A 27,931-nucleotide genomic window follows, 5' to 3' on the forward strand; every position below is an offset into this window, starting at 1 on the left:
GAACCTATGAAATAGACCCCGTAGAAGGAGATCACTGCATTCAAATAGGCAATACTCTCCTCACATCCCTCTGACATTCACTGCACGCTGAGAGGAAAACCGGGCTCCAACTTGCTGCGGAGCGCATATCAACGTAGAATCTAGCACAAACTTACTTCACCACCTCCATCGGAGGCAAAGTTTGTAAAAACTGAATTGTGGGTGTGGTGAGGGGTGTATTTATAGGCATTTTGAGGTTTGGGAAACTTTGCCCCTCCTGGTAGGAATGTATATCCCATACGTCACTAGCTCATGGACTCTTGCTAATTACATGAAAGAAAAAAATACAAGCGCTATAAAATCTTATTCATCTACACAACTATTTTAGTGCATGTATTTGGTAAAATAATCAATGACAAAAGATTTACAAGGCAAATCATTTTTTTTATAAATATGTATGACACACTAAGTGCAAGAACAGATCTTCAGTACAACAGAGGTAGATAATCCTTACTATTTCCATTTTTAAAAGCCTAAGATTGGGGGGGGGGCGTGTCTGTACAGCGATCCTGAGCAGTCGCACTCTCCATAAGCTCAAGTAGATTTTCTGTTAAGCCGCCGATTTGCAGAAGCATCCTACAACAAAATACATCTCTTTTACATTATATTACATCACTACCCTGTGGTGTCCTATATTCTGCGATATTGTCTGTATTTTTGACACCGGAGCCCAGGAACAGACAATAGAGGCCTAGAGCAGCGGCCCACAAAAGGTAACATTCCCCCCTCGGTGCAGCCAAGGTTCTTTGTCTCAACTGATCCCACAAATCCAGCACAAACATGGACAAACTTGGGAAATTACCTGATTGAGAACACGGAATCTAAAACAGGGAGAAGAGACATTGGCAAGTCTCACAAACTGACAAACCAAAATGGCTACAGCATAGGAAGAGCATCTGCAAAACCGTCTCAATAAAAGATTTGAAAGCTTTGAAAATCTCATGAAGCAGCTAATAGAAAGAGCACCTTTAGACTACCTTCTGAGCCGCTTTCAAACAAATCACAAGAAGCCTGCTATCACCTCTGCAGCTGTTATATAACACCCTCCGACTAAGCCCATCACCTCAGCGCACAGATCAACAATGAATCCACAACAAGAGAAAACTACTCTGGTGAAAATTGTTGCTGTTTCATTGAAGCAGTCACAGCTCAACAAGATGCTGGAAATACTCTTCAAGCATACCTTAAATGAAGGGTGCCCGCCTTACACAACACCGCAGCATCTAGAAGTCACTGGACCCTCACGTGAGTCTTTACTGAGAGGGGGGCCTTGAGGTTGGCTGTGTTGTTCCGGGGGCTTGGGGTGGCGTGGGCACTGGAGAGGCACACTCTATAATTAACAGCACCATTACAGCTGAAGAATACAGCAATCACACACCAAAAGATTAAGTACTTTTCAAAACACGACGGGCTCTCAGTCCTAAGCACCTTTGGAGATCTATCTGCTAACATAACCGTGAACGGCCAACATATGCTGAGATATGCCACCTGCCATCTACATGGGACTAGCAACGCTACGTTACACCCGATCATAAAACCCCATGGCTGAACAACTATTTGCAGTGAAGTCACAATCTGAATCAGTTTGGGTTTCTTTTGTAACCTTTTTGTTCTACACATTAGCTATACTACGTTAACATGCAATGGGACAAGATCATTTAATTCTGCTAAAGATGTGGAGACATGTGTACTTAGGTTTTTATTAGTAGACAAATTACATTGTTTGGGGGAGAATAATAATATTGTTTGGGGGAGAAATATTAAACCCTAACGTAATGTCTCCTGTTTCACATAAAAAAAAAAAAAAAAAAAAAGACTAAAAATACACTTCCTCACAACCATTCACCTTTTTTCTCGTCCACTAGAGGGCAGCAACACCACTCAAACGTTTAAAGGGACATTATACACGTTTTTTCTTTGCATAAATGTTTTGTAGATCTATTTATATAGCCCATAAAGTTTTTTTTGTTTTTTTTTGTTTTTGTTTTTTTAATGGATAGTTTTGCTTATTTTTAAAATAACATTGCTCTAATTTTCAGACTCCTAACCAAGACCCACAATTTTAGGAGAATACCGACGTATACCTACTCCAGCTTGCTTCTGTTTGTGTAAAGGATCTTTTCATATGCAAAGGAAGGGGGAGGGGTGAGTGTGATATTTCCCACTTGCAGTGGGTGTTCCAGTAACCTTTAAAACAGAGTTAAACTGGAAGCTTCTAAGTTTTTAAATGGTTTTATACTGGAGTTTTATATCAGCATCTGTGCATATTATTCCTTATAGTAGTGTCTATTACATGCAGTTATATGAAAATTGGAGTATACTGTCCCTTTAATTACACCAAAAATATTAAAATGGGCAACAGTGATAAGATTTTACTACCTACATCCCCGAATTATTATAGGAGTCACTCAGATGGCAATATTACCACTCCCTACAACACAGTTATACCCCAATCTAGAGAGATAGAGAGATGATAGAGAGATGATAGAGATATATATATATATATATATATATATATATATACACACACATACATACACAGTGCTAGAAATATTCCAGACAAGAAATGATAAGATCAGTTTAGACCTTCAGTTTATATATCCTATCATACTCAGAGTACACAGCTTCATTGTTCGTTTAACTTTTTAATCATCGTATATCATATGGTACTATAAATTTATCTATAAAACAATCCCAATGTTATAAAGCAATTTTACTTTATGTACTTGATCTACTTTATGCACAACATTAACCCCTGGACTTTGATTATAACAATATAAAAGATCCAAGAGAGACCTTTACTGCTGAAATGGGGGACTACTAATATTAAATGTACAACCTAATTCAGATATGCTATGAATATTTGATGTTTTGTTTTCATTTTACCTTATGTATGCATTTACTTTTTTCTTCCTCAATAAAAAAGAAAAACTTTAAAATATAAAAAGCCTAAGATTGGGCTTTGTTTAAGTTGGAAGCACTCACCAAATCCATGTGCTTCAGGCTGTCTAATAATTTGCAGTTCCGATTTTTCAGTCTATGAGCCTCATCGATAATGACACAACGCCACTCAATCTCACGTAGCTCGGGGCAATCTGACAGTACCATCTCAAAAGTAGTGATTAGGGCATCAAATTTGTATGCTCCTGGAATCAGATGACTCTAGAAAGTATAAGTGAATGTAAACGAGAAAATAGCAAAAAGAAAATAGCAGAAAGGACACAAAGATGTTTTTTTATAGTTGTAAACAACTATCCACGCTCTTAGTAAAATATACGTAACAAGTATAGACTCAATTTTACAACTTTAGCAAATCTGTATCTTGTTTAAATTGATAAGGAAGTAATGCATTTATTGTAATTTCACGTTCATATAAAAACACGTCTGTTTCCTGCCACTTTATCTGCTCTGGTCTTTTTGTTGCTGGTAATAATACAACCAAAATGCATATCATCTAAGCTATTATACTGAATGGGAATGTGCTCCTGGGTGCCCACTGATGTTAGAATCAGACTTTAGGCTCTGTTCCTACCCTTTGACTTAACAAAAAGCACAGATATCTGACAAAACCTGCAGAAAATAAATGAAATGTGCAAAAAAACTAAAAAGCCCTATTTCTGGGGAGTAAATCTCCTTTCTTCTATTCTATAGTGTGACCTTGTGTTAAAAAGACAAACAATGCTCCTGCCAACTCTCTATATAAAATGTGAGCATGTTTATCAAACTCTTTACTAGAGGCAATAGACACAATTTAGCAAACCTCTAAAGATAAAAAAATATATATATATTTAAATCACAGTATTTAAAACAATGGAGCAGTTAAAAATCTCACACATTTCATGCTAGTCCAGTGTAGAACAATGTACCAAACAATCAGATCTTAATGGTTAGATTCTGCATTTAACCCTGCATACATCTTTTATTCTGGTTACAATACATCTTCTTTCATTAGTGGTACAAATTAAAGGAACAACATTTTAAAACAAATTTAAAATTGTACCTTACTAGAAAATTTACATCAATAAATACATTATCAAACTTATATCCTTAAAAAGGACAGTAAAGTCAAACAAACTTTAATGATTCCGATAGAGAACGTCATTTTAAACAACTTACAAATTTACATCTATTATCAAATTTACTTTTTTCTTTTGATATCCTTTGTTAAGCTATGTAGGCTGATAGAAGCTCAGCGGTGTGCATGTGTCTAGCAGAAGAGAAAGAAAGAAAGAAAGAAAGAAAGAAAGAAAGAAAGAAAGAAAGAAAGAAAGAAAGAAAGAAAGAAAGAAAGAAAGAAAGAAAGAAAGAAAGAAAGAAAGAAAGAAAGAAAGAAAGAAAGAAAGAAAGAAGCAATGCTCTTGAGCTTACCTAAGGTTACTTTTTAATAAAGAATACCAAGAGAATTAAGCAAAATTGAGAACAGAAGTAAAGTTGTTTAAAATTCCACATTCTATTCATTACATTTAAGGGGACATAATACTCATATGCTAAATCACTTGAAACTGATGCAGTATAACTGTAAAAAGCTGACCGGAAAATATCACCTGAGCATCTCTATGTAAAAAATTAAGATATTTTACCTCACAACTTTCTCAGCTCAGCAGAGTAAGTACTGTGTAAAAAAAATATACTTCAGCTGTTGCTCAGCTGCAGGTAAAAAAAAAATAAAAAAATGAAGAAATGAACAGCAGCCAATCAGCATCAGCAGTGCTGAGGTCATGAACTCTTTTACTGTGATCTCATGAGATTTCATAGTAAACTTCCTTAAACTGAATAGGGAAATAAGATGAGTGTGCACGTAAGCTCACTCCCTTAGCTGTCCCGGGACAGACATACTGATTTGCTGCTTAGAAGTCCTTTACAATGGGATGTGGCTACTGAGGAATTTTTTAGGTAAAATCTCTTTCTTTTTTACATAGAGATGTTCAGGTGATATTTTCTAGTCAGCTTTTTACAGCTATGCTGAATCAATTTCAAGTGTTTCAACATTTGGGTATCATGGCCCTTTAAGTTTAAATTTTGACATCACTGAACTTCAACATGCAACATACTACCATCCACTTAGGTTATCCCACATACTATATGAACTATACTAGATTCTTTTCAGCTAAAAAATTTGCCAAACACACAACAATAACCGTTATGGTTATAAAAAGACCACTTGGTTAATATTTTAAATAAGTGCTTATGCACTTGTCTAACCTTGGAGTCTTTGCAATACATTTCATACTGCTGGATCATTTGCCGGCTGGCCAGGCTGCCATGATATACAATGGTATTCATTTGAGTCCAACTGGCAAATTCTCTTTCCCAGTTTGTGATGGTGGAAAGAGGGGCTATTACTAGAAAGGGTCCTCGCAGTCCCATATTATAAACCTCCTGTAGAAAGGTTATTGACTGGATGGTCTTTCCCAGGCCCATTTCATCAGCCAAAATACAGTTCTGCCTATATAAATGAGGGAGAAAAATATAAGACAACCCCAGTAATCCTATGAAAAATGCTCAGATAAAAAATAACAAAAAAACATTAAAAATAGAAAATATACTATTACTATATTTAGCACTACCACTTCTGATGGAAAGCTATTTCATGTACTAGACCACCATATACATATTCATCTTTAAACTTGAGTAAAATGTGTATGAATGAGTAATCATTACAACAATGCTTATTACTGTACTAAATTTTTTTTTACTCTGCATTAATAGTGCATGTTAGAATCTGGAATATATAGCTATGTGGTGTTAGCAGCAACAAAGAATGGTTTATAATATAAAAAAGCTCCTGCTATATTACTTGAGCAGTTGAGGGACAGCGATCTATGACCTCACTTACACTAAATAAATAAATAAATAAATAAATAATGTGTAAAGGGATAAGAAATTACTTAACAAAAAAAAAAAAAAATGAGTTCATCTCAGTTATATTACAAAACAAATAATGCTATTAATTACAACTGGCAGACACAGATAACTTACTATTATGTATACAAGCTTCTGCTAATCATGACACAAATGTAGGCTATATTTACCTGTTGTACCAGTTAAAGAGAAGCCAGTTTACTCCCTCTAGCTGATATTCTCTTAATTGGTTTCCATTTTGATACTCCTTTGAAAGCTCCAGCTTCTTCCATGATGTGGCTGCTGGACGGACCTAAAAAAATAAAAAAGGAACAGGGGACATATGTGATCAAATACTCCATTACTTCTGTAGCATTTCAGATGGAGAGAAGGCTTGGGCACAGCTGGACCAGTCACTCACCACACGTTTTAAGCAGGGCTGTCGAGACTGGATGCGCTTAAATTCCTCTATTTTTCCATCGTCCACATCCTCTTTGAGCTCCCACGTGCTGTCCTCATATGGCAGGGAACACCACTTTACCAAATAATACACCACCGGCTGAATAGGACATGGGCAAAAAAAATACATTTATGAATACTATGTGACCTTAATGTTCTATATCATGCATATGAAAAGACAGCATTTACACATGTCAAAAATATGTTTTACCTGAAGAAATATTTTAAATAAATGATCAATCAACAATCTAATACACTGTTAACCTGTTTAGTCATAAAAGGGTAAAAACAATAAGAATTCAAAGCGATAGAAAGGTCAAATTCAAAAGTGCATGAGTGCATTTAAGTTTTAATTAGAAGCATTTTTGCAATATACTTCCATTAGCAAAAATGTTTCTGGTAAAAAAGTTACTACCGTTTTTCAGTGGCATACACACATATGCTGTGAAAACAACTTTCCAAATTATTTATATTATGAAAATTGCTTCATTCCTTTTTTATCCTTTGCTGAAGGAACAGCATTGCACTACTGGTAGCTAGATGAACATATCTAGTTAGCCAATCACAAGAGACAAAATGTGTGCAGGCACTAATCAGCAGCTAGATCCCACTAGTGTAGGATATGTGCTTATTCTTTTTCAACAAGGGATATCAAGAAAACAAAGCACATTTGAAAAGTAAATGTAAAAGAGTCTTAAAGGGACGATACCCAAATGTTGAAACACTTGAAAGTCCTGCAGCATAGCTGTAAAAAGTGGAGTAGAAAATATCCCCTGAACATCTCTATGTAAAAAAGGAAGATAGTTTACCACAAAACGTCCTAAGCATTTACAACCCATTGTAAAGGACTTTAAGCAGCAAATCAGTATGCCTGTCCCGGGACCTGCAAGGGAGTGAGCCTCATGCACACTCATGTTATTTCTCTATTCAGTTTAAGGAAGCTTATTATGAAATCTCATGAGATCACAGTAAAACAGTTCATGATCTCAGCACTGCTAATGCCGATTGGCTGCTGTTCCTTACTTTTTTTTTTTTTCCCTGCATCACTTACTCTGGTGAGCTGAGGAAATTGTGAGGTAAAATATCTTCCTTTTTTACATAGAGATGTTCAGGTGATATTTTCCTGTCTGCTTTTTACAGTTAAAGGGACACTGAACCCAATTTTCTTTTGTGATTCAGATAGAGCATGCAATTTTAAAGCAACTTTCTAATTTACTCCTATTATTAATTTTTCTTTGTTCACTTGCTATCTTTATTTGAAAAAGAAGGCATCTAAGCTTATTTTTTGGTTCAGACCTCTGGACAGCACAACATGGATGGCCCAGATTTAGATCTCAAGCAAAGTATTGATTGATCTTGGAATATTATTTATAACTTTATTTGTAATGCATCAACATAATTCTCAGAAGCATACAGAGGGTAAATCGATAGATATTGATAGAAGAGAAGGCATGGAATAAATGAATAAAAAGACATATTGACAGGGCAGGGAGATAACTTACCTCCCCATTGTCCTTGTCAATGCTATGTGACTCATCAAGGATCCGATCCACCTCTACATAGTCAGGGTTGAAAGACTCCTCATCCTCTAGCATGAAATGTCGCATCTGAGCCATCTTGGCCTTGAAGCGTTTGAGCTTCTGATGAATGCGTTTATCCTTCTCCAGCTGCTCAATGGTGGCCCATTCACAATGAAGGTAGGAACTGAGGGGGGCAGGGAGATTTATTAGTATGTTGAAAAAAAAAAAACAACAAAAAAGCAAAAAAAAGATAAAAATACAAGTGTATAAAATACATATACTTACTAATTTTTATACTTGACAAAAAATTCCTCAGCATCAAAATAAGCTCCAGAAGAAAGCTATTATAAAAAAATAAAAAAAGGAAGGAGGGAAGATGATAACCAAAAGTCACAATAACATAAATATCCTGTAATAAAAATGCTTACTAATGTTAAAAAGGGACAGTCTACTCCAGAATTTGTGTTGTTTAGATAGATAATCCCTTTATTACCTATTCGCCAGTTTTGCATAACAAACATGGTTATATTAATATACTTTTTACCTCTGATTACCTTGTATCTAAGTCTTTTGAGACTTGCATTTTAGCCAATCAGTGCTGACTCATAAATAACTCCACGGGCGTGAGCACAATGCTATCTATATGGCACGCATGAACTAGCGCAGTCTCTAGCTGTGAAAAACTACGCCTTCAAGGGCTTATAAATTTGCATGAGCCTATATAGGGTTAGCTGTCAACAAATACCATTATTATTATTATTCTTTATTTATAAAGCGCCAACAGATTCCGCAGCGCTGTTCATAGGTAACAAAGATAAAAGGACAGTACAATATGAGACACCAGACAAAATTTAACAAACAAATACAGGAGGAATTGGGAGCCCTGTTCCCGTGGGAACTTACAATCTAAATGGGTAGGAGGGTGAGAAACAGGAGGTGGGGACTGCAAAGGTGGGAGTGATGTTAGTGTGAAGTTAGATGAGGGCAACTATTAGGCAAGTGGAATTCATTAGTTACTGATTTGGTTATAGGCTTCCCTGAACAAGAAGGTCTTTAGGGAGCGTTTAACCCCTTAATGACCACAGCACTTTTCCATTTTCTGTCCGTTTGGGACCAAGGCTATTTTTACATTTTTGAGGTGTTTGTGTTTAGCTGTAATTTTCCTCTTACTCATTTACTGTACCCACACATATTATATACCGTTTTTCTCGCCATTAAATGGACTTTCTAAAGATACCATTATTTTCATCATATCTTATAATTTACTATAAAAAAAATTATAAAATATGAGGAAAAAATGGAAAAAAACACACTTTTTCTAACTTTGACCCCCAAAATCTGTTACACATCTACAACCACAAAAAAACACCCATGCTAAATAGTTTTTAAATTTTGTCCTGAATTTAGAAATACCCAATGTTAACATGTTCTTTGCTTTTTTTGTAAACTATAGGGCCATAAATACAAGTAGCACTTTGCTATTTCCAAACCATTTCTTTTCAAAATTAGCGCTAGTTACATTAGAACACTGATATCTTTCAGGAATCTCTGAATATCCATTGACATGTATATATTTTTTTTTAGTAGACAACCCAAAGTATTGATCTAGGCCCATTTTGGTATATTTCATGCCACCATTTCACCGCCAAATGCAATCAAATACAAAAAAGCGTTCACTTTTCACAAATTTTTTCACAAACTTTTGGTTTCTAACTTAAATTATTTACAAACAGCTTGTGCAATTATGGCATAAATTGTTGTAAATTCTTATCTGGGATCCCCTTTGTTCAGAAATAGCAGACATATATGACTTTGGCGTTGCTTTTTGGTAATTAGAAGGCCGCTAAATGCCACTGCGCACCACACGTGTATTATGCCCAGCAGTGAAGGGGTTAATTAGGGAGCATGTAGGGAGCTTTTTGGGATAGTTTTAGCTTTAGTGTAGTGTAGTAGACAACCCCAAGTATTGATCTAGGCCAATTTTGGTATATTTTATGCCACCATTTCACCGCCAAATGCGATCAAATTAAAAAAAAAAGTTAAATTTTTCTCAATTTTAGGTTTCTCACTGAAATTATTTACAAACAGCTTGTGCAATTATGGCAAAAATGGTTGTAAATGCTTCTCTGGGATCCCCTTTGTTCAGAAATAGCAGACATATATGGCTTTGGCATTGCTTTTTGGTAATTAGAAGGCCTCTAAATGCCGCTGCGCATCACACGTGTATTATGGCTAGCAGTGAAGGGGTTAATTATGTAGCTTGTAGGGAGCTTGCAGGGTTAATTTTATCTTTAGTGTAGAGCTCAGCCTCCCACCTGAAACATCAGACCCCCTGATCCCTCCCAAACAGCTCTCTTCCCTCCCCCACCCCACAATTGTCCCCGCCTCTGCCAGTACTAAAATAAAAGGTATTTGGCCATTTTTTTTTTTAAAAAAAAAAGCATATTTACATATGCTGATGTGTATGATCCCCCCTTAGACCCCAACCTCACAGCTCTCTAACCCTTCCCTCTGCTTAATGGGCGCCATCTTGGGTACTGGCAGCTGTCTGCCAGTACCCAGTTTTGCAAAAAAAGTGCCATTTTATTAAAAAAAAGCAATTTTCTGTAGTGTAGCTTTCCCCCCCACCAAGACCAACCCCCCACCCCTTCCAGATCCCTGAGATTATATTTTTTAAAGTTTAAACTTTATTTTTTTTGAATACTTTTTACTATGTTTTTCTGTAGTGTAGCGGTTCCCACCCGCTCCCGCCCCGTGCACGCGCCCGCCCTCCAAACCCCGTGCACGCGCGCGCCCCCGTGGATCCCGCCCCCCTCCACTCCATACACAACATCGATGGCCGCCCACCCGCCTCCCACGTAAGCTCCCACCCACCAACGATACCGGCCATCGATGTCCGGTGCAGAGAGGGCCACAGAGTGGCTCTCTCTGCATCGGATGGCCAAGGGGGGTTATTGCAGGATGCCTCCATATCGAGGCATCACTGCAATAACCGGAAAGCAGCTGGAAGCGAGCAGGATCGCTTCCAGCTGCTTTCCACACCAAGGACGTACGCCACACGTCCTCGGTCATTAAGTGTATTTTTTTAGAGGACGTGTGGCGTACGTCCTTGGTCGTTAAGGGGTTAAAGGAGGAGAGGTTGGAGGAAAGTCTGATAGCACGAGGAAGTGCGTTCCAGAGGGTTGGTGCCGCACGAGAGAAGTCCTGTAGTCTAGCATGAGAGGAGGTGATGGTAGAAGAGGCAAGGAGTAGATCGTTGTTGGATCTTAGGGGACGGGCTGGAGTATATTTGTTGATGAGTGAGGACAGGTATGGGGGGGCTGCATTGGTAAGGGCTTTGTAGGTCAAAGTGAGAATTTTGAATTTAATTCTGCTGTGAATGGGGAGCCAGTGAAGGGACTCACAGAGGGGTGCGGCAGATACAGAGCGTCGGGAGAGGTGGATTAGCCTAGCAGAGGCATTTAGTATGGATTGAAGGGGGGAGAGGCGGGAGAGAGGAAGGCCAGTTAGTAGGTTGTTACAGTAGTCAAGCCGGGAAATTACTAGGGAATGGATTAGCTGTTTAGTAGTTTCAGCGCTCAGAAAAGGACGGATTTTGGAGATATTGCGTAGGTGGTTGCGACAGGATGAAGAGAGCGATTGGATGTGGGGTATGAAGGACAGATTGGAGTCGAGTGTAACTCCAAGGCAGCGGACTTGGGGTGATGGGGAGATAGTGGTGTCACCGACAGTGATAGTAAAGTTAGAAACTGGAGTAGAATTAGTTGGGGGGATTAGAAGAAGCTCAGTCTTGGACATGTTGATTTTTAGGTGGTGAGAGGCCATCCAGGAAGAAATGCCAGATAAGCAGCTGCTGATGTGGGAAAGGACAGACGGAGAGAGTGCAGGAGTGGATAGGTAGATCTGAGTATCATCAGCATAGAGGTGATAGTTGAAGCCATAGCTACTAATAAGTTGACCCAGCGAGGAAGTATAAATAGAGAAGAGTAGAGGGCCTAGAACAGAGTCTTGAGGTACTCCAACAGACAGAGGCAGTGGAGAGGATGAGTCGCCAGCAAATGAGACAGAAAAGGATCTATTAGAGAGATAAGAGTGGATCCAGGAGAGGGCAATGTCACAGAGTCCAAGGGAGCTGAGAGTCCGTAAGAGGAGGGGATGGTCAACAGTGTCAAATGCAGCAGACAGGTCAAGTAAGATAAGAATAGAATAGTGGCCATTGTTTTTAGCAGAAAGAAGATCGTTCGTAACTTTGGTGAGGGCAGTCTCAGTTGAGTGTTGGAGACGGAAGCCAGATTGCAGGGGGTCAAGCAGTGAGTTGGAGGATAGGAAGTGTGTTAGGCGATCGAAAACTAGTTTTTCTAGGACTTTAGAAGCTAGCGGAAGTAGTGATATGGGGCGGTAGTTTGCAGGAGAATTGGGGTCGAGGGAGGGTTTTTTGAGGATGGGGGTGACCTTTGCATGTTTGAATGATGATGGAAATGACCCAGTAGTAAGGGATTGGTTGAATATGTGAGTAAGAGCTGGGGTGAGGGTAGAGGACAGAGAGGGTATTAGATGTGAAGGGATAGGGTCAAGGGGGCATGTAGTGAGGTGTGAGGAAGATATTAGGGAACTCACTTCATTCTCAGTGGTTGGGGGGAAGGTGGTTGGGGGGAAGGATACCATGAGAACAAAGCAAAGTTGATGATACAAGTAAATTGGAAAGTTATTTAAAATTGCATACCCTATTTGAATCATTAAAGCTTAAGTTTGACTAGACTGTCCCTTTAATAAAATGAGATAGGATTAGCCTACATATTGCAAGGTTATGCTTCAGTGTTCTTACCTCTTTTTTAACCACCCTCATAGAAAGAATTTTATCCACAACAGCACCATCTTCTTCACTTGGGTTTTCCTAAGAGGAGGGAAGAAGAAGAAGAAAGAAGAAGATTAAATTGGAGAGTGTGGCTCCAATCACCCAGAAACCACAACATATTAAAAAAAGGGACATTAAACATTTCGGAGGTGGTAATATAAAATGATAAATCGTATATATAAAAAAAAAAAAAAAAAATCTGCAATATACTTTAGTTATTTATTTTGTCCCCTTTTCCTGTAATTTTACTCTGAAATAATGAGCTTTTCAGTTTCTGTTAGAAATGGAAGTGCTGAACACTGTTATATCCCACACAGCCATTGGCTGCATACTCTAGTGACCTATTTATAAAACTGTCCCCAATTGGCCACAGCAGAGAAGGTAACCTAAGTTACCACATGGCAACTCCCTAAATGCAGCCCGCTGCTTCTTAACTTCCGTTTCCGGCGGACCAGAATCAATGGGAGTATCTATGCAGCATCTGCTGCTTAATAAATCGACCCCAAAAACTTTACATTTATTTTGTGAATATTTAAACATTTAATGAGATTTTGGGGAAAAAATAAATAAATCTATCTACAGTACATGTTATTCTCAGACTAATCTTTGCTTTGAATGAATTATTAACACTTCCACATTATTGAATAACATCTTAAGAAAGAGTGGCCTGCCCTAAGTGAAATTGTCTTACAACACTCATTGGCTTTAAAAGTAGAAAATCTGCACCCGTTCAATAAACGGAGCTCATTGTTGCATGCAATTATTTCGCCTTCAACATGCTTTGTGGGCATCAAACTGAAGTGGTTTTTAAAAAGTACTTTTAAAATTACTATTATTTTGCTTTTAACATCTGTGCTAACAAATCAAAAACAATGCTAAACATTAGTCACTGATAACTCTTTCAATGTACAGTATTTCACTTCTCCATCTTATTTTCTCATTTCCCCAGCAACACAGTTTCACCTATAACTAAGCTGAAGGGACTAAAATAAATAAATAAAAAAAGTGCATCTAAAGACAATTCTAATAAACATTTGCATACATTGTAACAACAGCACAGTTCTAAGCTAATAAGAATATTATTACATATTATCAACTAATTAAAAGAAAGTAAAAGCACAACTGCTTGTAAAACTTTATTCAAAAGGTAAAAAAAAAACAAAAAAACATATATATCAAACACGTACAGTGCTTAATGGAATATGAAACTAATTTTTCTCTTTTATGAATCAGATAGAGCATACAATTTGAAACGACTTTCCAATTTGCTACTATTATGATAGATATATATATATATATATATATATATAGAGAGAGAGAGAGAGATTGATTTATCAGTTCTGCTTCATTCTCTTTGCATCCTTAATTGAAGGAGCAGCAATAAGCTACTGGGAGCTAGCTGAACACATTGGTAAACCAATGAAAAGGGGCATATATGTGCAGTCACCACTCAGCAACTAGCTTCCAGCTCCTGAGCCTACCTAAGTATCCTTTTTAACAAAGGATACCAAGAGAACAAAGCAAATTAGATAATAGAAGTACATTGGAAAGTTGTTAAAAACTGTATGCTGCATGTGAATCATAACAGATAACATTTTGGGGGTTCCATGTCCCTTTAAATTTTAAATGGCAGCCAACGATACTTCATGGAGTCTTCCACTTTCAACACCAGGAAATTTTACTTTTAGGAGTGTATAGTCCTGGCCAAAAGTTTTGAGAATGACACAAATATTAATTTTCACAAAGTCTGCTGCTTCAGTTTTTATGATGGCAAATTGCATATACTCCAGAATGTTATGAAGAGTGATCAGATCAATAGCAATTAATTGCAAAGTCCCTCTTTGCCATGAAAATTAACTTAATCCCCCCAAAAAACAGAGGTTCAATTGATATGAAGAAGGCTTCAGGACGCTCAAGAAAGTCCAGCAAGCGCCAGGACCGTCTCTTAAAGTTGATTCAGCTGCGGGATCAGGGTACCACCAGTGCAGAGCTTGCTCAGGAATGGCAGCAGGCAGGTGTAATTGCATCTGCACGCTCAGTGAGGCCAAGACTTTTGAAGGATGGCCTGGTGTCAAGAAGGGCAGCAAAGAAGCCACTTCTCTCCAGGAAAAACCATCAGGGACAGACTGATATTCTGCAAAAGGTACAGGTATTGGACTGCAGAGGACTGGGGTAAAGTCATTTTCTCTCTGAATCCCTTTTCCGATTGTTAGGGGCATCTGGAAAAATCCTTGCCCGGAGAAGAAAAGGTGAGCGCTGCATGATGGAGCACCTTGCCATAAGGCAAAAGTTATAACCAAGTGGTTTGGGGAACAAAACATCAAAATGTTGGGTCCATGGCCAGGAAACTCCCCAGACCTTAATCCTATTGAGAATTTGTGGTCAATCCTCAAGAGGCGGGTGAGCAAAAAAAAAAAAAAAAAACCACACATATTCTGACAAACTCCAAGCATTGGCTATGCAAGAATTGGCTGCCATCAGTCAGGATGTCACCCAGAAGTTCACTGACAGCATGCCAGTGCGAATTGCAGAGGTCTTTAAAAAGAAGGGTCAACACTGCAAATATTGACTCTTTGTATAAACATATTTGTCAATAAAAACCTTTGACACTCATGAAATGCTTGTAATTAAACTTCAGTATACCATAGTAACATCTGACAAAAAGGATCTAAAAACACTGAAGCAGCAGACTTTGTGAACATTAATATTTGGGTCACTCAAAACTTTTGGTCAGGACTATAGTAGGCAAAGACACAAAAAGGATCTATAACACTTATCTCTTGTAAACATAAATAATACCATACATGATACAACAAACCGCTGCATCAATGGCAAACCTGATATTACAAAACCCTGTCACAGCTATCACATGGGCCATCTAAGGATCACATTAACCCAATATCAGATATGCAAGTTCCTTAATCTATGTTTGATATGTGGGAAGACAAATTAACCATTAATATGAATAGCAGTTGGAAAAAATAATCATCAAAATATTTTTTTAAAATGCTTGTGTGCCCTGGTTTGAAATAAAGCCACTTCCTAAAAACAAAGCTAGTCTATTTCAATCAAGGTACTTCTTAACACTACCTACTTAAAACTCTTTCTAGGCTCTAGTATGCTACGTCTTACTTTCACAGAGGTCATTAAAAGGGATATGAAACTCACATTTTTTCTTTCATGATTCAAATAGAGCATGAATTATTAAGCATCGTTCTAATTTACTCCTATTATCAATTTTTCTTCATTCTCTTGCCATCTTTATTTGAAAAGCAGGAATGTAAAGCTTAGGAGCCAGCCCATTTTTGGTTCAGCACCAGGGTAGCGCTTGCTAATTGGTGGCTACATTTAGCTTCAGCAATAAGCAAGCGCTATCCAGGGTACTGAACCTAAAATGGGCTGGCTCCTAAGCTTACATTACTGCTTTTTCAAATAAGGGATACCAAGAGAACAAAGAAAAATTGATAATAGGAGTTAATTAGAAAGTTGGTGAAAAGTGCATGCTCTATCTGAATCATCAAATAAAAAACATAATTTATGTAAGAACTTACCTGATAAATTCATTTCTTTCATATTAACAAGAGTCCATGAGCTAGTGACGTATGGGATATACATTCCTACCAGGAGGGGCAAAGTTTCCCAAACATTAAAATGCCTATAAATACACCCCTCACCACACCCACAAATCAGTTTAACGAATAGCCAAGAAGTGGGGTGATAAGAAAAAAAGTGCGAAGCATATAAAAAAAAGGGAATTGGAATAATTGTGCTTTATACAAAAAAATCATAACCACCACAAAAAAGGGTGGGCCTCATGGACTCTTGTTAATATGAAAGAAAATGAATTTATCAGGTAAGTTCTTACATAAATTATGTTTTCTTTCATGTAATTAACAAGAGTCCATGAGCTAGTGACGTATGGGATAATGACTACCCAAGATGTGGATCTTTCCACACAGAGTCACTAGAGAGGGAGGGATAAAATAAAGACAGCCAATTCCTGCTGAAAATAATCCACACCCAAAATAAAGTTTAACGAAAAACATAAGCAGAAGATTCAAACTGAAATCGCTGCCTTGGAAGAACTTTCTACCCAAAAACTGCTTCAGAAGAAGAAAATACATCAAAATGGTAGAATTTAGTAAAAGTATGCAAGAGGACCAAGTTGCTGCTTTGCAGATCTGGTCAACCGAAGCTTCATTCCTAAACGCCCAGGAAGTAGATACTGACCTAGTAGAATGAGCAGTAATTCTCTGAGGCGGAATTTTACCCGACTCAACATAGGCAAGATGAATTAAAGATTTCAACCAAGATGCCAAAGAAATGGCAGAAGCTTTCTGGCCTTTTCTAGAACCGGAAAAGATAACAAATAGACTAGAAGTCTTACGGAAAGATTTCGTAGCTTCAACATAATATTTCAAAGCTCTAACACATCCAAAGAATGCAAACGATTTCTCCTTAGAATTCTTAGGATTAGGACATAATGAAGGAACCACAATTTCTCTACTAATGTTGTTGGAATTCACAACCTTAGGTAAAAATTCAAAAGAAGTTCGCAACACCGCCTTATCCTGATGAAAAATCAGAAAGGAGACTCACAAGAAAGAGCAGATAATTCAGAAACTCTTCTAGCAGAAGAGATGGCCAAAAGGAACAAAACTTTCCAAGAAAGTAATTTAATGTCCAATGAATGCATAGGTTCAAACGGAGGAGCTTGAAGAGCTCCCAGAACCAAATTCAAACTCCAAGGAGGAGGAAATTGACTTAATGACAGGTTTTATACGAACCAAAGCTTGTACAAAACAATGAATATCAGGAAGAATAGCAATCTTTCTGTGAAAAAGAACAGAAAGAGCGGAGATTTGTCCTTTCAAAGAACTTGCGGACAAACCCTTATCTAAACCATCCTGAAGAAACTGTAAAATTCTCGGTATTCCAAAAGAATGCCAAGAAAAATGATGAGAAAGACACCAAGAAATATAAGTCTTCCAGACTCTATAAATATATCTCTCGAGATACAGATTTACAGCCTGTAACATAGTATTAATCAACGGAGTCAGAGAAACCTCTTTGACCAAGAATCAAGCGTTCATTCTCCATACCTTTAAATTTAAGGATTTCAGATCCGGATGGAAAAAAGGACCTTGCGGACAGAAGGTCTGGTCTTAACGGAAGAGTCCATGGTTGGCAAGATGCCATCCGGACAAGATCCGCATACCAAAACCTGTGAGGCCATGCCGGAGCTATTAGGCAGAACAAACGAGCATTCCCCTCAGAATCTTGGAGATTACTCTTGGAAGAAGAACTAGAGGCGGAAAGATATAGGCAGGATGATACTTCCAAGGAAGTGATAATGCCATCCACTGCCTCGCCTGAGGATCCCGGGATCTGGACAGATACCTGGGAAGTTTCTTGTTTAGATGAGAGGCCATCAGATCTATCTCTGGGAGCCCCCACATTTGGACAATCTGAAGAAATACCTCTGGGTGGAGAGACCATTCGCCCGGATGCAACGTTTGGCGACTGAGATAATCCGCTTCCCCAATATGTCTACACTGGGATATGAACCGCAGAGATTAGACAGGAGCTGGATTCCGCCCAAACCCAAAATTCGAGATACTTCTTTCATAGCCAGAGGACTGTGAGTCCCTCCTTGATGATTGATGTATGCCACAGTTGTGACATTGTCTGTCTGAAAACAAATGAACGATTCTCTCTTCACGAAGAGGCCAAAACTGAAGAGCCTCTGAAAATTGCACGGAGTTCCAAAATATTGATCGGTAATCTCACCTCCTGAGATTCCCAAACTCCTTGTGCCGTCAGAGATCCCCACCACACAGCTCCCCAACCTGTGAGACTTGCTCTGTTGAAATTACAGTCCAGGTCGGAAAGCACAAGAACAAAAGAAGCCCCCTGAATTAACGATGGTGATCTGCTCCACCACGTTAGAGAGTGTCGAACAATCTGTTTTAAAGATATTAGTTGATATATCTTCGTGTAATCCCTGCACCATTGGTTCAGCATACAGAGCTGGAAGAGGTCGCATGTGAAAAACGAGCAAAGGGGATCGCGTCCGATGCAGCAGTAATAAGACCTAGAATTTCCATGCATAAGGCTACCGAAGGGAATGATTGAGACTGAAGGTTTCGACAAGCTGTAATACAAGCTCTTACGACGTCTCTTGTCTGTTAAAGACAGAGTCATGGACACTGAATCTATCTGGAAACCCAGAAAGGTTACCCTTGTTTGAGAATCAAAGAACTTTTTGGTAAATTGATCCTCCAACCATGATCTTGAAGAAACAACACAAGTCGATTCGTATGAGACACTGCTAAATGTAAAGACTGAGCAAGTACCACGATATCGTCCAAATAAGGAAATACCACAATACCCTGTCTCTGATTACAGACAGAATGGGCACCGAGAATCTTTGTGAAAATTCTTGGAGCTGTAGCAAGGCCAACGGTAGAGCCACAAATTGGTAATCGCTTGTCTAGAAAGAGAATCTCAGGAACTGATAATGATCTGGATGAATCGGAATATGCAGATATGCATCCTGTAAATCTATTGTGGACATATAATTCCCTTGCTGAAACAAAAGGCAATATAGTCCTTACAGTTACCCATCTTGAAACGTTGGTATCCTTACATAACGATTCAATAATTTTAGATCCAGAACTGGTCTGAAGGAATTCTCCTTCTTTGGTACAATGAAGAGATTTGAATAAAACCCCATCCCCTGTTCCGGAACTGGGAACTGGCATAATTACTCCAGCCAACTCTAGATCTGAAACACATTTCAGAAATGCTTGAGCTTTCACTGGATTTACTGGGACACGGGGAAAGAAAAAAATCTCTTTGCAGGAGGTCTCATCTTGAAACCAATTCTGTACCCTTCTGAAACAATGTTCTGAATCCAAAGATTGTGAACAGAATTGATCCAAATTTCTTTGAAAAAACGTAACCTGCCCCCTACCAGCTGAACTGGAATGAGGGCCGTACCTTCATGTGAACTTAGAAGCAGGCTTTGCCTTTCTAGCAGGCTTGGATTTATTCCAGACTGGAGATGGTTTCCAAACTGAAACTGCTCCTGAGGACGAAGGATCAGGCTTTTGTTCTTTGTTGAAACGAAAGGAACGAAAACCGATTGTTAGCCCTGTTTTTACCTTTAGATTTTTTATCCTGTTGTAAAAAAGTTCCTTCCCACCATTAACAGTTGAAATAATAGAATCCCAACTGAGAACCAAATAATTTGTTTCCCTGGAAAGAAATGGAAAGTAGAGTTGATTATAGAAGCCATATCAGCATTCCAAGACTTAATCCATAAAGCTCTTCTGGCTAAGATAGCCAGAGACATAAACCTAACATCAACTCTAATAATATCAAAAATGGCATCACAGATAAAAATTATTAGCATGCTGGAGAAGAATAATAATATCATGAGAATCACGATTTGTTACTTGTTTGCGCTAGAGTTTCCAACCAAAAAGTTGAAGCTGCAGCAACATCAGCCAATGATATAGCAGGTCTAAGAAGATTACCTGAACACAGATAAGCTTTTTCTTAGAAAAGATTCAATTTTTCTATCTAAAGGATCCTTAACAAGAGGTAGGTACCATCTGACGTAGGAATGGTAGTACGTTTAGCAAGGGTAGAAATAGCCCCCATCAACTTTAGGGATTTTGTCCCAAAATTCTAATCTGTCAGACGGCACAGGATATAATTGCTTAAAACGTTTAGGAGTAAATGAATTACCCAATTTATCCCATTCTTTGGAAATACTGCAGAATAGCATTAGAACAGGAAAAACTTCTGGAATAACCCGCAGGAGCTTTAAAAACCTTATCCAAACGTATAGAATTAGTATCAAGAGGACTAGAATCCTCTATTTCTAAAGCAATTAGTACTTCTTTAAGTAAAGAGCGAATAAATTCCATCTTAAATAAATATGAAGATTTAACAGCATCAATCTCTGAGATAGAATCCTCTGAACCAGAAGAGTCCAAAGAATCAGAATGATGGTGTTCATTTAAAAATTCATCTGTAGAGAGAGAAGATTTAAAAAGACTTTTTACGTTACTAGAAGGAGAAATAACAGACCAAAGCCTTCTTTATGGATTCAGAAAAAAAATCTCTTATGTTATCAGGAACATTCTGCACCTTAGATGTTGAGGGAACTGCAACAGGCAATGGTACATTACTAAAGGAAATATTATCTGCTTTAACAAGTTTGTCATGACAATTATTACAAACAACAGCTGGAGGAATAGCTACCAAAAGTTTACAGCAGATACACTTAGCTTTGGTAGATACCAGCAGGCAGTGGATTTTCCTGTAGTATCTTCTGGCTTCAGTGCAACGCGAGACATCTTGCAATATGTAAGAGAAAAAACAACATATAAAGCAAAATAGATCCAAATTCCTTATAAGACCAGCTTTCAGGAATGGGAAAGAATGCCAAATATCAAGCTTCTAGCAACCAGAAGCAAATGAAAAATGAGACTGAAAATAATGTGGAGACAAAAGCGACGCCCATATTTTTTTTAGCGCCAAATAAGACGCCCACATTATTTGGCGCCTAAATGCTTTGGCGCCAAAAATGACGCCACAATCCGGAACGCCGACATTTTTGGCGCAAAATAACGTCAAAAAATGACGCAACTTCCGGCGACCACGTATGACGCCGGAAACGGAAAAGAATTTTTGCGCCAAAAAAGTCCGCGCCAAGAATGATGCAATAAAATGAAGCATTTTCAGCCCCCGCGAGCCTAACAGCCCACAGGGAAAAAAGTCCAAATATTTGAGGTAAGAAAAAATATGATAATTCAATGCATAATCCCAAATATGAAACTGACTGTCTGAAAATAAGGAAAGTTGAACATTCTGAGTCAAGCAAAATAAATGTTTGAATACATATATTTAGAACTTTATAAATAAAGTGCCCAACATAGCTTAGAGTGTCACAGAAAATAAGACTTACTTACCCCAGGACACTCATCTACATGTTTGTAGAAAGCCAAACCAGTACTGAAACGAGAATCAGTAGAGGTAATGGTAAATATAAGAGTATATCGTCGATCTGAAAAGGGAGGTAAGAGATGAATCTCTACGACCGATAACAGAGAACCTTATGAAATAGACCCCGTAGAAGGAGAACACTGCATTCAATAGGCAATACTCTCTTCACATCCCTCTGACATTCACTGCACGCTGAGAGGAAAACCGGGCTCCAACTTGCTGCGGAGCGCATATCAACGTAGAATCTAGCACAAACTTACTTCACCACCTCCCTTGGAGGCAAAGTTTGTAAAACTGATTTGTGGGTGTGGTGAGGGGTGTATTTATAGGCATTGTAAGGTTTGGGAAACTTTGCCCCTCCTGGTAGGAATGTATATCCCATACGTCACTAGCTCATGGACTCTTGTTAATTACATGAAAGAAAATTTGGCTTTCATATCCCTTTAAATGAAAGGGACAATAGCATGCAAGCCAGATCTACAGTTTATCAAAATAAGCAAATTAAAACTGCAATTCTGTGTCTCATTGCCGTACTTATATAAAACTTTTTCTATGTTGCCAATTCTATGGATTGGTAGCTATTTAATAAATATATCAACTAAATAAATATCTAGATTTCACTTACTACAAAGAACTGCATGGAGGTTGGCAAAGACTCATCAGGAATCTGTGCAGGATCAGGAAAAAGAACAGGTTCAACCTTCACAGGTCCTGTTACATCAACCTCCTCTTCATCTTCATCATCTGTTATTTTGATATCCAGGTCTTCGGTGTACTTCTTACGTTTTACCTGGCGATTTGACCGTCTCTTCTAATCATAAAAAAAAAAAGTTATGGTTGTTAGCAGATCAAGTGTATGATAACTTTTGAACTGTTTGGAAAAGGATACAAATGCTAGCTCAGATTGATTTCTTAAAAAAAAATGTGTGTGTCCTCAATATGACATTTGTTAAAAGGGACATAAAAGTCAAAATAACACGTCTATGGATTCAGAGAGAGCATGTAATTTTAAGACGCTTTGAAATTCACTCAAATTTACTTTGTTCTTTGATATCCTTTTGTGAAAAACCATGAACAAATTCTCAGCAACAGCAATGCACCACTGGGAGTTAACTGGTGATTGGTGGTACCAGATGGCACACTAGCTGTGTTAAGCTAGCTCCAAGTTATGCATTACTGCGCTGGAGCTGATTTTTACTATGTGTTTAACTCATTTCGCAGTTATATACAACCAACCGTGTATTAATAAAACTATGTAACATATTAGCACATTTTCTTTAATATCCCTTTAAACTCTTGGTAATGTTGTATAATAGTTTTCATATCATTAGGAACCCCTGTAAAATATTTAGATATCTATATTTAAAGGTCTCCATTGACCGTTACATTGCTTGCGCTGATGTAAGAGAGATTATACTATAAAACTTTGCTCATCAACTATATCACATAACACTGATTTATATACCTATACCCCTGGCTTCCTCAGGAGATTTCCCTTAAAATCGATTTTACATAAATGAAAGCTCAGAACACACAAACAATCCCTGCTATCAGAATACCTGAATGCTCTCTTCATCTTCAGCAGGAGAAGCCTGAGATGGAACAACCTCTGCATCAGAATTATCAGAAGAAAGGTTCCGCTTTCTTTTCTTTCCCACAATAGGAGTAATTGTACTAGGGGAATATCAAAATATATGAATTTAAACTATTAACATTAGCTGATAGCTACATCAAGTCTTCTGTTGCGTGTAACAAATCATTAGTATTTTGATATTTAATATTATCACCCCAGAATAGAAGCAGTCATCAAAAAAATGGATTATACAAAAGGTATTCTCACCTTGGCTTGGTTTTACTTCTGGATCTAGAACTTCCACTCGCCTTTGACTTTTTAGGTCTGTCATCTTTGGACAGGTCCCCAGTCTCACCCTTCTTCTTCTTTCTTTTTCTTCTGCTGCTGTCATCATCATCATCAGGGTTGACACTTGGAAGTTCATCCTCATTCAGAACTCGGGGAATGTTCTGCTCACCCCTAGCCCGAGCCCTGGCAATGGCTTCTGCCACTATACGGTTGGCTTTCTCCTGTTTCTTCTGGTGTTCCATCTTTCGGGATTCGCCAGCTGCAAGTTCAGAGATTTAAGAGGAAGACTTTGGTTAATTACTATATGAAAAAATGCCATATGCCAGTTCATAGTAAATATTGTACATAGCACACAAGGGGGGGAGCTCCAAGCTTTTTAAACAAACTAAATTTACATGTAAAAGGAATTAATGACAAATCTATTGAAGGGGTGCAACCAACGATTATTTTCATAATCGATTAATCGGCCGATTATTTTTTCGATTAATCGACTAATCGGATAAAATATAAAGAAAGAAATGTTTTCCTATATTTAAAATAAAATCCACATACTGAGTGTTATAAACATAAACTTCACACTAAAACTTTACAACTTTACATTAAAACTGTTGGTCCAATTTTTTAAGCAGCAGAACAAATTTTTATAATTAAAGGGACATAATACTCATATGCTAAATCACTTGAAACTGATGCAGTATAACTGTAAAAAGCTGACAGGAAAATATCACCTGAGCATCTCTATGTAAAAAAGGAAGGTATTTTACCTCACAATCTCCTCAGCTCAGCAGAGTAAGTTCTGTGTAAAAAGTTATACTCAGCTGCTGCCCAGCTGCAGGTAAAAATAAATAAAAATGAAGAAATAAACAGCGGCCAATCAGCATCAACAGTTCTGAGGTCATGAACTCTTTAATGTGATCTTATGAGATTTGACTTAACTCTAATGAGAGTTCATAGTAAACTTCCTTAAACGGAATATGGGAAATAAGAGGTGTGCACGAAAGCTCGCTCCTTCCGCTGTCCGAGGACAGAAATACTGATTTGTTGCTTAGTCCCTTATAATGGGATATGGCTACTGAGGAATTTTTGAGGTAAAATATCTTTTTTACATAGAGGTTTTCAGGTGATATTTTATAGCCAGCTTTTTACAGCTATACTGCATCACTTTCAAGTGTTTAAACAATTGGGTATTATGGCCCTTTAAGCAAAACAAAACCACAAACTGTTTTAAAAGAGGTAGAACTCGTAATAGGAAGACTACCACTGTTTATAACAATCTTTTATTCACTCTTTCATAAACTTTGCATTGAAATGCAAAAATGTCAACATAACTATTTTGCCTGCAGCATAGAAGAGGCGCTCAGATGGTGTTGAGGTGTCTAAGATGCATAAATAGGGTTTTGCCAATTTCAACAAGGTGGGCTATTAATCTTTGTTAGTTCTCCGCCAATGCAAGGGGCCTCTCAACAAAGTAAGCTTGGACTTCATTTTAACAAAAATATCTTGACTATTTATATGCAGTGGTAAATAACTATCTATAAGGTTAGGTGGAAACATTTCTAGTCCACTCTTAAAATAACAGATATATACTTAGAGGTTGAATTTGGTACATATTGCAATTAATTAAAAATAGAAAGAAAAAAAAAAAAAGGGCTAAAGACTATATATCAGTTAAAGGACACAGCCTTACACATTTATCTATAGAGTACATATATCAGCAATAGCAAGCGATCCGCTAAAAATTGTGCAAACAGGTAATAGTGACATCAATTCATATAACAAATGCCATCAATCTAGGGCTAGGTGTAAATAACAAGCTCAGCACTATATCATGCAAAGCATAGTCCCAAATCACCTGATTTTATATAAACAAATTAAATTATGACTCCTATTTTATTTCTGGGTTGCACATAAGACAGGAGTAGTTGTAAACTTAAAAAGAAACTTATATAGTGTCCTAAAAAACGTAAAATGTCTGTAGACATCCTTTAGGCTAAGGACATAACCATAAAATACAATACCAAGTGCAGGAGCTCATTGGAATAAAGCAGCTGGTGCTGTGCACAGACCAACTAATTGCAAACCAACTAATAGATTATGAGATTTGTTGACAACTATTTTCATAATCGATTATGCTGATTAGTTGTTGCAGCTCTAATCTATTGCAGTGACACAGTCATTTTGGATGGTATCAAAAGTCTTACAGTTCATAAAAAAAAAAAACTTGGGGTGGCATACCTCCAGAGGCTCCAGCCTTTCCTGATGTGAGACTTGCAACTTCACTGGCATTCAAGACTTTTACCACTGACAGTCCTTGAGTGGCACTCAAGGAGGAACCCGCCTAAAAAAAAAAAAAATAAAAAAAAAAAAATATTATATATATATATATATATATATATATATATATATATATATATATATATATATATATATATATATATATATATATATATATATATAATAGATAAATTATTTTGGACATTCTTTAATAAATTACCTACATATTTAGCATATTTTACTTCTTTTGTTCCAAAGAGGAGTTCCTTAGCGCTTTCATTAGGGTTGCCATCCATACATAGCCCTCCTCAGCCCTTTTTCTTAATCAATGACAAGTTTTTGTCTTAGATCTAAAACTTTTTAGGATGTCCAATGCTATTTTACCTGCGTTACCCATGTCACAAAAAATCCCCATAAATTATATACCCAATAAAAATAGGATACCCCTTAACCCAGCTCACCTGTGGCTGCAGAACAACTTTGAGAGGGACAGAAAGCCTTTGTGCCCCCTGCTGATTGAGAACTTGGGTCTGCTGTCCAGCTTGTGTAAGTGTCAATCCCCCGGAAGCCTGCTGAACAATCTGAAACTTCTGTGGGGCTTGTCCTGTGGTCCCCGGTTGCTGCTGGACTTGTAGTTGAATGGTCACAACTTTGGCTGGTTGCCCCTGAGGGTTCTTGGCCTGAGTTAGAGCTGCAAGCTGGTTCCCTTGAAGGACAATTTTTCCAGGTAGACCACCAAGCAAAACATGACGCTGCCCCTGCATTGCCCCAGAACCAGCTTGGTTAGGCTGCTGCAGCACCAGAGTGATGCGCTTAGCATCACCCTAAACAGAAAAGGAGAGAGATTAGTTTGTAAAGCAAACAGAGAAAAAAGAGAAGATATAATGCAGCACATAGAAAACAAAAAGACATGAAAAAGATTTTAAAGGAAAAAAATGATAGGGACAAAAAAAAAAAAAAAAAGTTAAACAGGAACGAAATAGAAAAAAAAGCAACAGGCAACAGTAAAGTTAACAATAGGGAGAACAGAATACAAAAATAGTGAAAGAGAGATAGGGAAATAAGTGTTGCATTCAATATAATTTTACCTGTCCTGGTGCTGAGGTAAAAGTGACTCCAGGTTTAATCCCTGTGTTGCCATCAGTGGCACCTGTGCTCGGATGGCTGCGAATAGGTTGAAGTAGCAGCTGACGGACAGGTCTAGAAACTCCTGGCTGATTCCCAGCAACTGTACTTGGCATTTTGGCCAGTACAGTGTTCCCAGATACAATGGAAACCCCTGGTCTCAATGGAGTTCCAGTAAGCACCTTAGCAAAGGTCACTTTGCCTCCATTTGGCGCCTGGCCAGTAGTTAGAGACTGGATCTGTGTCATAGGAGAGCCTGCAACAGTCATTCCTGGTGGTGCCTTCAAAATCATAATTTTGGGGGCACCTGTTCCTGCACTGGTAGCCCCCATAAACGGGTTTCCTTGGTTTAAAGGCTCTTGGTTTACAGTGGCTTGAGAGGGTAATGTTGTTTCTGTGGTGGTGGTAGTGGTGGTGACAAGTGCAGATGTGTCTTGCAGGACAAGAGGCTCGGTTTGCTGTGGTTTAACCTCACTAGTAATATGTTCTGTGCTTGGCTGTGCTTTCTCTGCTACCAGTTGCTCCAGTACACCACTTAAGCCCAAGGCCTCATCTATTGTGTCTGGCCCATCTCTGCTGAAGGAATCCCCAGTCAGAGATTCAAGACCAAACAGGTTTGGATCATCAAATAAGTCCATAATTGGGTCAGCCATCTCTGTTCAGCAATAAAAGGGGAAGGCAATGAGCCTTCCCCTGTATGAAAGGGTAAGCAAATATGAAATTCAGTCACTACCGAAGCCACAATAAGGCGACAACTAAAAGAGTTAAGAATGATTGCCTGTAAAATAAAAATTAAAAGAAAAAGAAATGTTTAAATAACTTGTAAATTACATGCAAACAATGTATAACCATACACATACTTATTTTTAGTGATTATTTTAATCTAAGTATAAGACACCAACACTCACTGCAGTGAACAATCTAATGTTAGAAATTAAA

General features: G+C 37.9%; 1 protein-coding gene across 3 annotated transcripts in view; it reads right to left on the reverse strand.

Annotated features, from left to right (window-relative positions):
- Nucleotides 1-27,931, reverse strand: part of CHD8 (chromodomain helicase DNA binding protein 8) — a 279,870-nt gene that overhangs the window by 239,919 nt on the left and 12,020 nt on the right. For all 3 annotated transcript variants that reach the window (XM_053702279.1, XM_053702277.1, XM_053702278.1), the window contains exons 2-14: nt 26,956-27,770; nt 26,329-26,691; nt 25,829-25,931; nt 23,573-23,852; nt 23,292-23,406; nt 22,358-22,543; nt 12,685-12,753; nt 8,145-8,200; nt 7,842-8,043; nt 6,302-6,439; nt 6,072-6,193; nt 5,242-5,485; nt 3,025-3,201 (exon numbers count right to left, since the gene is read on the reverse strand). In XM_053702279.1, coding sequence (XP_053558254.1) covers nt 3,025-3,201; nt 5,242-5,485; nt 6,072-6,193; nt 6,302-6,439; nt 7,842-8,043; nt 8,145-8,200; nt 12,685-12,753; nt 22,358-22,543; nt 23,292-23,406; nt 23,573-23,852; nt 25,829-25,931; nt 26,329-26,691; nt 26,956-27,645 — 2,745 coding nt within the window. In that variant the 5' untranslated portion in view covers nt 27,646-27,770. The remainder of the gene's footprint in view (nt 1-3,024; nt 3,202-5,241; nt 5,486-6,071; nt 6,194-6,301; nt 6,440-7,841; nt 8,044-8,144; nt 8,201-12,684; nt 12,754-22,357; nt 22,544-23,291; nt 23,407-23,572; nt 23,853-25,828; nt 25,932-26,328; nt 26,692-26,955; nt 27,771-27,931) is intronic.

Source organism: Bombina bombina, chromosome 2, assembly GCF_027579735.1.
Source record: "Bombina bombina isolate aBomBom1 chromosome 2, aBomBom1.pri, whole genome shotgun sequence".
Lineage (NCBI taxonomy): Eukaryota > Metazoa > Chordata > Amphibia > Anura > Bombinatoridae > Bombina > Bombina bombina.